This window comes from Polistes fuscatus, unplaced genomic scaffold (genome assembly GCF_010416935.1).
Source record: "Polistes fuscatus isolate 324 unplaced genomic scaffold, CU_Pfus_HIC Scaffold11, whole genome shotgun sequence".
NCBI lineage: Eukaryota > Metazoa > Arthropoda > Insecta > Hymenoptera > Vespidae > Polistes > Polistes fuscatus.
The window spans coordinates 6,549,309-6,561,848 of NW_025113009.1; the positions used below are offsets into that span (position 1 = coordinate 6,549,309).

Here is a 12,540-nt window from a genome sequence, read left to right on the forward strand (position 1 = left end):
AGTTTTATGTATATAAAGTGTTTCTTTGTTGTCTTGTATTACAGTAATATAACATTCTCTTTCTACGTTTGAATGGAATTCAATCGCAAGTATTATTAATATATTATATTGTAATATAGATAATAATATATTATAGATAATAATTACTGCTCATTGTTCCTCTTTTAAATTGCATTCATTAATTTTACTTTTAATGAATCAATATGTTAATGAAACAACATATCTAATTAATATATAATTATCTTTAATGAGATACTGCTGATTTAATATATTTGAAATAATTTATAATAAACAATTCATAAGTGTTATTCAAATCAATACTTTGAAAATAATACACGATATAAGAAACTATACTAACATACTTTATTTCTGTAATTGTTCGGTATCTGTTAATGATACCAAAAATGCTTATAATTAAAATTCAAGTATTCGCTATATGGTCAATAATCTGTAAACTTAATACTAGTTTAATTCCAATGCATGATTGTAATTATCTAAAAAAATATATTTAGAATGTAGTTTCATTCATGCATCATCTCATTGATTTCTATGCGAAGCATTATTAGTCGACAAGCTACGATACAATATTCATTGACATCGACAAGACCATAATTACTATTAGAGCGTCTACATAATTCTGTTTTCTATATCTTTCATTGCGACTAATATAATCATCTACTCTCATCCTTTGATATCACTTGCATTAAATAAAATACAAATTGCATATAATATTACATTGTACCAATACTTTTTCATATTTTTAAATCTAAACTAAATATAACCTAGTAATAGTATCAAAGAAAAACAAAATCACACACAATTACCAATATAAAATATCACTTAGAACAAATAATTGATTGTTAAATAAATTAAATGAAACAACGGTAATAAAATCACACGCGATAAATTAAACTTATTTATAGAAGGAAAATAAAGGTTAGAAAAGAAATAGATACTCTTGTAATCGTTGTCGATGGGAGTGTAGTCAGTGCGCTGACAGCTGCGCATACCGATAGGTGGCGCCATCTAGATGGAATACGGTAACTACAGGATACACGGACGGTATCTCGCAGGCGCACTTCGCACCGCTTTAATCCCCGTCCTCCTTTGGCTGAGCATTTTCCTCGGAAAGCTTGTTCGTCATTCGTTCCTCGAGTATTGTAAGGATCGCGTCTAACACAGGAAGAATCTCTTTGTCTATCTCTTTCCGCGCGTTCTTCCGTCTTCTTTACCCCATTGCAGAAACTTGTGACACGCGCGTGCACTTCCGGTGCCCGTCTTCACAGCAAGGCAACAGGCTTCGTTAGCATCGTTTTACCCCCTCTCCTATCATATTTCCCTTATCATTCTGTTTCTATCTCTGTCATTTGTAACTTTTAAACATTTCTCACGTTCGAGATACATCCATCTCTCTTATCTTTTATCTTTTCTTCTCTCACTCTTTATATACACATATATTTATCTCATGTTTTATGTTATTTTTTTTCTTAACTTTAAAAGATTGTTAGTGAACCACGAACACGTTGTCAGTGTCAGGGTCGTTTACGCTCAAAGACAAGAGGGGTAAGAAAGGAAGATAACGAAGAAGGGTAAAAGAGAGAGAGAGAAAGTGAGAGAGAGAGAGAGAGGGGGAGAGAAGGAACCTTGGCAAACAGCTGGCTGGGACGTTTTGACACGAAGAAGAACGCATTAGATATAGAAAGAAGGGGAGAAAAACAAGTCTTACGAAAAACTACCCCATTTTTCTTTTCGTTATTTCTGATCACTCGAAGAAGAAGAAAAGAAGAAGAAAAAGAAGAAGAGGATCATGTCGCTCATCGCCGAATGCTTTCGTCGATTGACTGACACGTCTTACAAAAGCGAAGTATGTATTTTTAATTATTATATTTCTTCCTTCCTATTTTATATATATATATATATATTCAGAAATTTAAAATAAATTTCCATCTATAGAAATTCTCGATCAATTTCTTTTATTCGTAATCCACCTTTGTGTGGATTTTTTCTCTGTTATTATTATTATTATTTGGATTCTTTGTTTAAGAGCCAAAAAAAGGTTGGCCCCGTTTAATTCTTGCTTAGTTTTATTTACACCTTTGTTCGTTTCGTTGGTTGATTGAAGCAGCACAACAAAAGGGAGAAAATGTCGAAATCGCGACACCAGTCAAAGTTCAATTAAGCCTGCATCAAGTTGCAACCAGTTTGGAATTCATTTCTCTTTCAGTGTTGTTTGCCTTTGAATACGATGGAGAATCACTCCGGTTTCTGGGATTGGGTAACGGAGGAGTATAATATGGGTCAACCGGAAAAACTGAGACGACTGTTTCTCTGATATTTTCATGGCCTTGAACCATCATGATTGAACGGCGCGGCGCGTCTTTTTGAATATTTATTTTCCCTTTAGTTAGTTGTTTTTTTCTTCTTCTTTTAGCTGTTCATTGTACGCGTTTGCAAGGATAGTATTTCGTCCGTGTAATCGATCGTTTTATACTGCATTTTTATTGGTTTACTAATTGGAGAACTCACGTATAAAGTAAACATTGTTTTCAGAATTCTATATATGCATATATGTAATATAAGGGAATAACTTATTTTTTTAATAACAGCTTATGTATATACATGCACCTTACAAATTTGATTTTAATACACCAATTAATATTTAATATCGTATTGATTTTCAATAATACGTTATTTTAATGAAATATTAATTTATTCTTCCTTTATTCTCGATTCGTATTATCGCCGATCTCAACCCATTTGCAATAAATCACAATTAATCTCGTTTCTCTTTTGATTATAGTTAAGGGGTTACAAGATAACAGATGTGAATCGTACGAGAAAGTTCGGCGTAGCTTGTCGAAGTCTTCAGGAATTGAAAAGGAAAGCTTGCACGAAATTGAACGTAAGTAGAATGTTTTGTTACTAATTTCGCTTATTACTTCTGAAAAACAATTACGTTTTTATCGTTTATTTCAGTCCATTGTTATAAAGCGTATCTACGCGTATACATGCGTGCGCGTGTGTATTTGTTGAAAGACGCGTGTCGTTCGCATTTTGTAATAAGAGTTGAGAATCGAAAAGTAGGGCGCATGTGCCTCGAGGTAAAAAGTACTCGGTGTACCACCGTGTAGGTTTCGAGTGTAGGAAATGTCTAAAAATAAAAAAAAAAATAATAAAAAGAGAGAGAGAGAAGAACACGAACGCAGGTTCTGCTCTGACAGATTGCACTTTAAATTGTTTTATGAAAATGCTGAGAAAAACGAATTGTTGACTACGTGATAACGAATACATACGCGCGTGATAATTTTCTAATACGAAATAAAATGCATAATCAATATGTGTTTATGATATATATAAGTGATTTTTTATGTCTCTTTTTTTCTATTTTTTTTTATGAATACGTATGCACTTAAGTACCTATCAAATGATGGAAGAGTTCTCTCTCTCTCTCTCTCTTAATAGATTTTCAGCGTTTTTACGATTTTATCAATTTCATTTTAAATCCTCGATTAAAAATGATTCATTTTAATCGCTCCTTTGATGATTCATGGAATGATTTATAAATAAATACAAAAAGTAATAAAGTTTTGTTAAATGAAGTTTTATATTTTAAAAAATAATAATAATATGAGAGTTGGGAAGATATAATCATTTTATATACGTATAATACACATATCATAATGTAAATCTCATGAAAATTTTGTTCTCCTGTACTCTTCTTATCATTAATAGTGCACGCTCGAAAATGAAATAAATTTCTTGCGAGTTTACTTGTCATTTATCTACGAAGAAGATATAAAGTGAGATGACTCTTAGCGATAATTACATTAACTATTCCACTTACTCGAACCCCATTAAAAGTTATCAAATTCGAGGTCTTAATAACACGTAATCTGATAATATGCACTGTTCGAGAGAAGGAGGGAGAGAGAAAGAGATGAAAAAAGCTCCAATTTCATGTTACTACCGTCGATAACAATATTTTGTTGTATATTTTTGAATTTCCATGCTATCGTTTATTTGAAAATATAAAAAAGAGATAAAGAGAGAAAAAACCAGTTGTTAATGAATATATTCGAAAAAGTACTAGACGATTTTTCAGCAATGCGTGATATTGGCAGGATATCATTTTCAGATAAATTCACACGGTGGATCTCCTTCGTTATTTTGAACAAAACATGGAATCATCTAATTCATTGAAAAATTCAATTATTTATTTACATATTCTTAAATAAAACTTTGATTATATTTAATGTATAAATATATCCAATATAAAATATCACTTATGCGCACAAACTCATCGCGATTCGGTTATTTATATAAAAAAAGAGCTTTAAAAGAAGAAGGAAAAGGAAGTACTTTGATCAGATAGCTCGATAGGAAGGTACCAGGGTACTTCTAATTCTATTCGGGAGTTGCGGACACGATTTGAAATTTCAATGCGGCTGATCCGTTTGGTTCGATTCGATTCGACTAAAATCTCACTCCTTTATCAGACTCAAATAGTTTCTCTTTATATTTGTTCTCTTTCTCTTTGATCCCTGTCTCTCTCTCTCTCTCTCTCTCTCTCTCTCTCTTAGCTTCGTAACGTTTTGCGGATAGATTAATCCGTTTGCAGTATGACCTTGGGAGCGAATCCTATTGGCCTGCTGCATGTAGCTCTATCGAACCATCCGGGCCAGGGACAGGGAGAGCAACCCCAATGCCAAGGTCGTGTCTTCGTCTCGGCACTGTACCAATCCTCTGCTTCCGTTGCGGATTCATACTTTTCTTCGAGCTACTTTTCTTATCGCACATTTTACCGCATTTATCTTTTATTCAAAAAATTTTCATTCTCGAATTTGTTTCTAACTTTCTTTTGATCAATTTGAGAAGGACGAGTCACCTAGTAGATGGAAAATGAAAACTTTACTTACTTTTTTTACAAAGTGTAACATATTACGTATTAAAATCGTTTAGATTTAAAGAGTAATTTTAGAATGTTCAAAGGGTTTTTGAACATCCTCGTTGTTTTACTTTTTATTATTATCCTACGCTCGATTAATAATAAATGATAAGTAAGAATACATTTCTTTCGAGTGGTAGCTTCTTGACGAGGGAAAAAATATATATTACAGTTTATTTTAGTCTAAACTCGAAGAAGAAAATCGATTATGCGATGACACGTGGGCGTTCTTTTATTTTAGATAACAAACGATCTGGCCGAGGTTAACGTCTTTCTTCTTGACGGATCCTTGGTAGACGAGGATTATTTTCATACGTTGGAACCACAAACAACCTTGATCTTGCAGAAACCAGGAGAGAAGGTTTTATCCGGTTGGTTGAGTCACTTTGAATATTTTTCTTTCATTAATTTGAATGATTGCACGGTAATAATCGTTTATCGTAGATGCTGATCTTCTTTATGACACTTTGAGACGCGTGAATATCGAATATATCACCGCCGGTGACAAAGTGTCGCAATTTCTGACAGAAAATCTTCAGAACAAGATCGCCGTTTTGAACAATGCTTTGAACGTGGATGACTCCAAGACAACGTTCAGCTTGAGAGAGGAACATTCCGAGTGGTTTCGTGGACTAGAGACTAATTATACCAGTAAGGTAAGTTACAAGGAAATTACTTGGAGATACTTTGAGTGATACGCTTCAACTATTTCTATCCATTTGTCTTAAGTAACAACATCCTTTCGAAAACATATAGTTAAGATAACACGAAAGTTCATAACTTCCTTATAACTTGACTATTTCTCAAAAATAATATATAATAATAATAACAATATTAGTAATAAAATTACTTATGCAATTATTAGCTTGCAACATAACAAGATTAATTAATGTATATTCGAATAAATAACTTGATCAAGATTTCAATCGTTTCCGTAGCCGGTAATGATCGTAAACGATAAAATATCTGCGAGTTCTATTCGGGAAATCTTCAATTGGTACTCAGGATCCTAAGTTATCTACGAAATGAGCCGATCGAATATGTGGGGAAAATCGTGTCAATTTCACGATATCGCGAGGGTTAATTAACGTCTAGTTTCGTATTACACTTTGAGAGTTTCAACGTCCCACTTATCGCTTGCCTCGTTTCTCCCTGTAATCTCGGAAGCTCTATCTGCTTGGTTCATGTAATTAATTAACTCGTTATCTCTGTCCCTCTTGGCGATGAATCGTATATGGTGCTGTCACTTTGTCAGGTGTTTCTAATACACCTACGCATCCATACGTATCCTTTCACTTTCACTCTCTCTGTCACTTTATTACGAATTATGGTACTTTCAAAGTCACACATACACACAGACACACAACGGGCGCGTGCGCGAGATTCTTCTAACTATTATTAAAATGTCACTACCATCTCCGGACCGGTAATTGCATTTATAAAATTTCCTGTAATATACGAAGATAGTACTGTTTGACATTTTCTTACAATTAGTTAATTTCCTTCGGAATTATTTTACATTTAACATTTGATCATCGAATATTTAGATGAAATTAGGTGATTAAATATACGAATAACAAATAAGAATGAGTCATGTTTGTCTGAATATTTTATATTATTATATATCGAAGAGAAAATACCGAAGGAAACTCGGGAGCGTATTTTTGTAGCATGCAAAAGGAAGAGCATCAAAAGAACGTTTCAAAAGAGAACAGCTGCTTCAAAATGGAGCTATTCGCTGATACGTGGCCCGATTTCAAAGGAAGGATATCCGAGCTGAACGCGTGACGTTTCGAGTAGATCGTTCTTAAGTCGATTTTCGATCAAGAATTCTAAGTAGGTTAATACTGTGGCTCCTGTGTTTGGTTCCTCTGTTTTCCGATAATGTGGTGAGGCCTCTGAGAAAACTTTTCGTCTGCTAAAACTTATGGAATATTTATGTATGTCCATTTTATCGCAATCCTTTCTTTCAAGCTCAAAAATACCTATCGAAAAATAATATCTCGACATTTCAAGGACATTATTTTATCGCAAATTTATTATTATATCGTAGATGAAATTTTGTATAACAATTAATAGGTAATTTTGTTTACAGGAAGCTTACATGCATCGACGATGTCAGGATAGGATACGAGGATATTTGTATAAGACGATCGATCAGATAAGATCCTCGGATATATATTTAAATGATCGAAAAGCTCGACAACAATTATTACAGACCATAGCCTTCTTCAAAATGCAATTAAAAGAGGATCATTATTTCGGTTATTATTTTGACAGAAGTCGAGCATCAAAGGACTCAAACGAAACGGAAAAACATTTCGACGAAGTAGATTCTTCAAATTGTTACGATCATTGTCCTTGCAAATTGAGTCATTTGGACGATAGCACGCATTTTCGTTTATTCGGAAACGTCAGAAGGATCGAGGATAATTTCAAGAACGACGAAGTAGACGCGAGAAAAATCACCAAAGTATCAGCCGAGAGAAAACAGGTCGATGAAAATGAGGAGGAATGTCCCTTTAGGATTAAACTTCGAAAGGTAGAGGAACAGAAAGCTATTTGCGATCGCAAGGGAGAATTTAGGTGCGAAGGAGTTTGGAACGCAAACGAGTGTGCTTATGGATCGAGACATAGGATCAATCCTTACAGATCGAGGGAGGAACTTGTTCTATTTTCCACGTGGAATTTGGATCACAAGTAAGAGTATAAGGAATACATTTATTTCATTCGTTTCATGTATTTCCTGTGTGATAATAGTATGACAAATTATTTATCAAAGTAAGTATTAACGAAAGAAAATATTTATTCAAATATTTCGATAACAAAAATTATTTGAATCTTTTATCTTTCGAGGGTACTACGTACAGGTGTTTGTTATAATACATGTGTATACACATATATATAAATCAATGTACATACGATATCGATAAAATGCATTTACCATAGCGTTTTCAAGGTGTGTGGATGAGTTAGCGCGTTCAATGCCGATGACGCATTAAGTTCGTCCTCAACATTCTTTTTTCTTTCTTTTTTTATTTTACAGTGCCAAGGACACACAAGACTCCATACATCCGAGTATATACTCTCCCTCTTTATAATGTGCTCTCATTAAGCTTTTACTACATTCTAATATATACGTGTCAACTTGTCATGTTTTGTCGTATAGAAACACGTGTACAATCCTTCGTACATTCCAAGATATATTTTTCATTATCGAATATCGTATTTCCCATTCTTCTCGTAACGATTTCGATGTAAATTTATGCGACTCGATTGACAATCCTTTGAAAATAAACTTAGAACCGAGCAAATCTGACGTAATAAAGACGAAGGACAAAGTTCTACAAGAATATTATCGTTTTTATGTTTCACGCGATATCTCGTAAAGCCGATATTGGATGCAAGGACAGTGATGGTTCAAATAGAACTTGAAAATACCGTTTTATTATAGTCAACCTTTTTCCACTATCTGACTATAATATTATAATAAAAACATTCTTCTTTTTATTATTTGCAGAATCGAACGATCACGGACCCTCGTGCCAAGGCTTCTTAGTATGTCACTTCAAGACACGGTAAACGAGAAAGACATATACGATATTTATGAAAATCTCTTTACTTTGAAGAACTTGAGGCTGGTTCACATCGTATGTCACGATAAGGGTTCGCATAAGACGGAATATTAATGACAAAGATCCTATTTAAAGAAAAAAAAAAGAAAGGGAGAGAAGAGGAGAGAAGGGGGAGTAAGATCACTACAAAATAGTCTTTTATTAGTGGGATAGTGCAAATTAGTAATATAATATAGAACGATGTTTATGTATACGTATATACGTATATACAATCACGTTTACGTACATATATACATATATATATATATACACATCTATATATATATACATATATATTTAAAGATTGTTAAATATTGAAAGTTGACAGTACTTTCGTTGCGTTTAGAGAGAAAAGGAAAGCAATATATAAAGAGAATATATTCTATAAATTTCTATACAGATTAAAATCCGCACGAGAATATCATGCCCGACTATGAGCAATATATAACGAAGAGCTATATATAACCAAAAAAAATAGAAAGAAATAGAAAAATCTATCGATTACACTTCGATCATTATTGTAATACTAGATGTACGCTCTGTTTGACTGAATCGATTCAAGCGACATTTCAAGAGATTGCCTTCTTCTCCTCTTTGATCTATTTTTTTTTTCATAGAAATGATACAAGATTTGTTCTTTTAAAAAAAGGAAAACATTCTCATAGTTATCCTTATTAACGCGAATAACGTAATCTTTTGAACAGGGTGTACGTACAGTTCCTTCGTAAGAATTTGTAATCGTACATTTTTCTTCGTGACTTGTGATTACAAAGAAAAGGAAAAAAAAAGTAATATTAAAAATCAATGATGAAAGATCGTTCCTTTTCCTACAGACTCGTTAAAATAAATAGAAAATATTAATTCCTCGAGATAAAAAAAAAGAAAAAAAAAAGAAATTGACTGTGCTGGCCTAAAGGACATTCATTCATAGATGCCTTTATACCGATGATGTAATCTTCGTAATTTTGAGGAAAGTTCCAAACGAATTTGGTGTTTTCATATATCTTTAGCGCAACGGAAGAACCGTGGAAAGTATAATAATAAATAGCGAATATGTTGTTCGCTGAAAAAGAAAAAAGAAAAAAAAAAGTAAAATTGTTATTTCCAAAATTTAGAAACGAAAAGGAATATGTCTTATTAAGTTTGGATAAAAAGTGGATAAAAAAGCAGAATCTTACTGTATCGTATGTAGTTGACTCGTTAGTGTGAAAAAAATACCTTGTTAGAGAAAATGTATACTAAATACATATATAAATATATATATTCATACATATTATATATACATATACGTAGCAATGAAATATCTTTCGGACAGATTTTTATCCTGACTGGTCGGCAAGAGACTAAACAAAGTTCTGATATATACTTATAACTATAATACATATATATTATATATACCTATATACGTTGTCACGTTTAGAGAAAGATATATTATATTATACATATATATATATATACACTATACACGCATAAATACATATTACGTATATTGTACGATAATTACATTCCGAAGACTTGTGCGATAATTCACGAAGGTGCTTTTCCGATATAAAAGAGAATCAGTTTCTAGAAAGCATGAAAAATCAGGTGGTGCTCAAAAAAGTAATTCGATTATACCTACGACATATGTACTTGATAATATGTTAAGTGTCGTGATATAAAAAAGGTACATACTTTGTACCTAATATACATACATACATATATATACGTAGAAATAATACTATTATTCCTTACGAGGCGCGTTCGCGATGAATTAGGTTCGACGAATGATTGAACTGATCTATGATGCTCTTGTTACTTTCCTATCTTTCGTAGTTATAATTCGCTATTCGATGTTCTTTAATTATTTTACGTACGAAGATATTTTATTGAAATAACTTTTCTCCGGCCACACCGATATATTAGAAGAATCTCTACGTCCGGTCGATGATATATCTATTATTGATAATCGACTTAACTAAAAAGTAATACAGGGTATTACATCGAAATTCAGAGAGATAAAAAAAGAAAATAATTATTAAATTGACCAATATGAAAGCAACATATATATATATATATATCTATGTATATACACCTAACTATGTATATCTCTGTCACGAGTCTCTCCTATCGCTAACGTAACACGTTGTTTCCTCTAGTTGTAGTAATGATCACCGTGACTGTACAATATACGGGTCATAAATGTTTGTCATTAATTTATATTAAAGAACAAGAAAACGATTTAGGAGAATTAGGATCATTGAAAAGATTGTATGTCAAGAAAAAAACGTTTGAAATTCTCTTTTAAGCTTTGATGTTTTTAATCGATGTATGTTAAATGCAGTAACTGTTAGATATTTATTGTTTATTTATATATTTGGTTTTAATCATCGTTTGGAGACGATTTACGACAGAGATAACGATAAAGAACAATCGAAAAAGGAGGTGTTAACAAAGACATCCGTTTGGAGGGTTCTTTTACAACGTGGCAAGAAAATGCGTCACATGATTGGCTTCTCTTAAATTCTCTGACGTCTTCTTCGCGGGGACATTCTATAACGACATACACGACACGTGCGTGGGTAACTTAATAGTCGGCTTGTTAACGTTAACTCAACGACCAATTGTCAATCAGCAACATTTCGTTTGAATTGTAAATGTTGCTACGTGCGATTGATAAGGTCTTTCCATTGTAAAACAAGAGACGCTTACAGATGCTCCTCGTTATTCTCTTAACAAAAAATTATTATACAAAAATAAAGAAATAGAAAAATATATACAGATAAAAGAAAAAGAAGAAAGAAAAAAGGGAAAAGGAAATAGTTCGTTTTAAACGTCATCCGAACGCGCGTAAAGAGATTATATATATAACTAAAGTTTATTTTATTGAAGAAATAATGCGCAAATGCTGTGTATGTATCTGTCTACGTTATCAATCGAATACATTGGAATATATTATTTAGTTAATCAATTTTTATTCCATTTATTTTTGTCCCTCTCTCTACCACTCGTTAGTTTAAAGCCCATCGCTTGTGTAAACTTTATACTACGTTTACAATTTCGCGTTATTCGCGTTATTAGATTCACGCGAGTGCATCGTCAAGGAAAATCATCAAGGAATTCTCCTGTGGCTCTTGACGATTGATGCAGCCAATCTATTTTCTACGAAGTAGGAGTGTTTTGGAGTCATCACAGAACTAATACTAACTGTTCATATTTCATAAATGCGTCATTTTAATTGTAAAATGCCACATATATGTAATATAACAGTTGATGTGATATAACGAGTGAGTTAATAAATTTAAAGTCCCTCCGGTGCTCAGTCATGTCGAGGATGAAAGGTTCTAATCGGCACGAGCTACTGGTTGTTATTATTCTAATAAATTATTAACGAGCACACGAGTAACTTCTAATATAAGTAGATATATTTTTGTTTGGATATTAGAAGTGGTCAAAATATTAAAAAGAAATAAGATAAAGGGAGTAAGAAAAAGGTGATTGAAGATGTAAAATATCTTACGCGAGTGAAATAAAGTAAACGTTGCATTGTCCGTTTTAACTTGAACCTTACCCTTTTCCACCCCATTCAACGCCCTTTCAGATTCTGTTTACTACCCGCGGAAAAGAGTATGCGTAAATCAATTACGCTCGGTTTAATTACCGTTGCTATTAAAACGACGATTATAACGTAAGAACCGCGCCCAAGTGCCATTTAATTTAATTGTGCTCAAGGTATATCGCTTACTCACTCTCTCTTTCTTTCTTTCTTTCTTTCTTTCTTTCACTATTCCTTTTTCTTTTCTTTTCCTTTATGCAACACTCTTAACGCAGCACCTGTCATACCATTGCTTTCTCTACTCAACTATAACGAGAGAATGCGAGAATCTTAGTGCACATAAACTTTTCGCGAATTGCATCGCGAAAACTCCATTAACGGCGATATTATATAAGTTTCGCATACTCATTTTGCATTAATTCGAACGTCTCTAAAGTCCCGGTCTT

At 32.8% G+C, this 12,540-nt stretch overlaps 1 protein-coding gene across 2 annotated transcripts; it reads left to right on the forward strand.

The window, feature by feature from the left end:
• On the forward strand, positions 1-12,089 carry LOC122526239 (DNA fragmentation factor subunit beta). Of its 2 annotated transcripts, none has more exons than XM_043649525.1 (7): positions 1-89; positions 1,501-1,864; positions 2,801-2,902; positions 5,187-5,316; positions 5,390-5,601; positions 7,041-7,645; positions 8,466-12,089. In XM_043649525.1, exons 2-7 carry the CDS (start codon positions 1,808-1,810, stop codon positions 8,632-8,634), a joined length of 1,275 nt encoding a protein of 424 aa, XP_043505460.1. In that variant the 5' UTR covers positions 1-89; positions 1,501-1,807; the 3' UTR covers positions 8,635-12,089. The 2 variants fall into 2 exon arrangements, with proteins under 2 accessions (XP_043505460.1, XP_043505459.1); XM_043649524.1 differs by lacking the exon at positions 1-89 and adding an exon at positions 1,053-1,302.
• Positions 12,090-12,540: the final 451 nt, after the last annotated feature.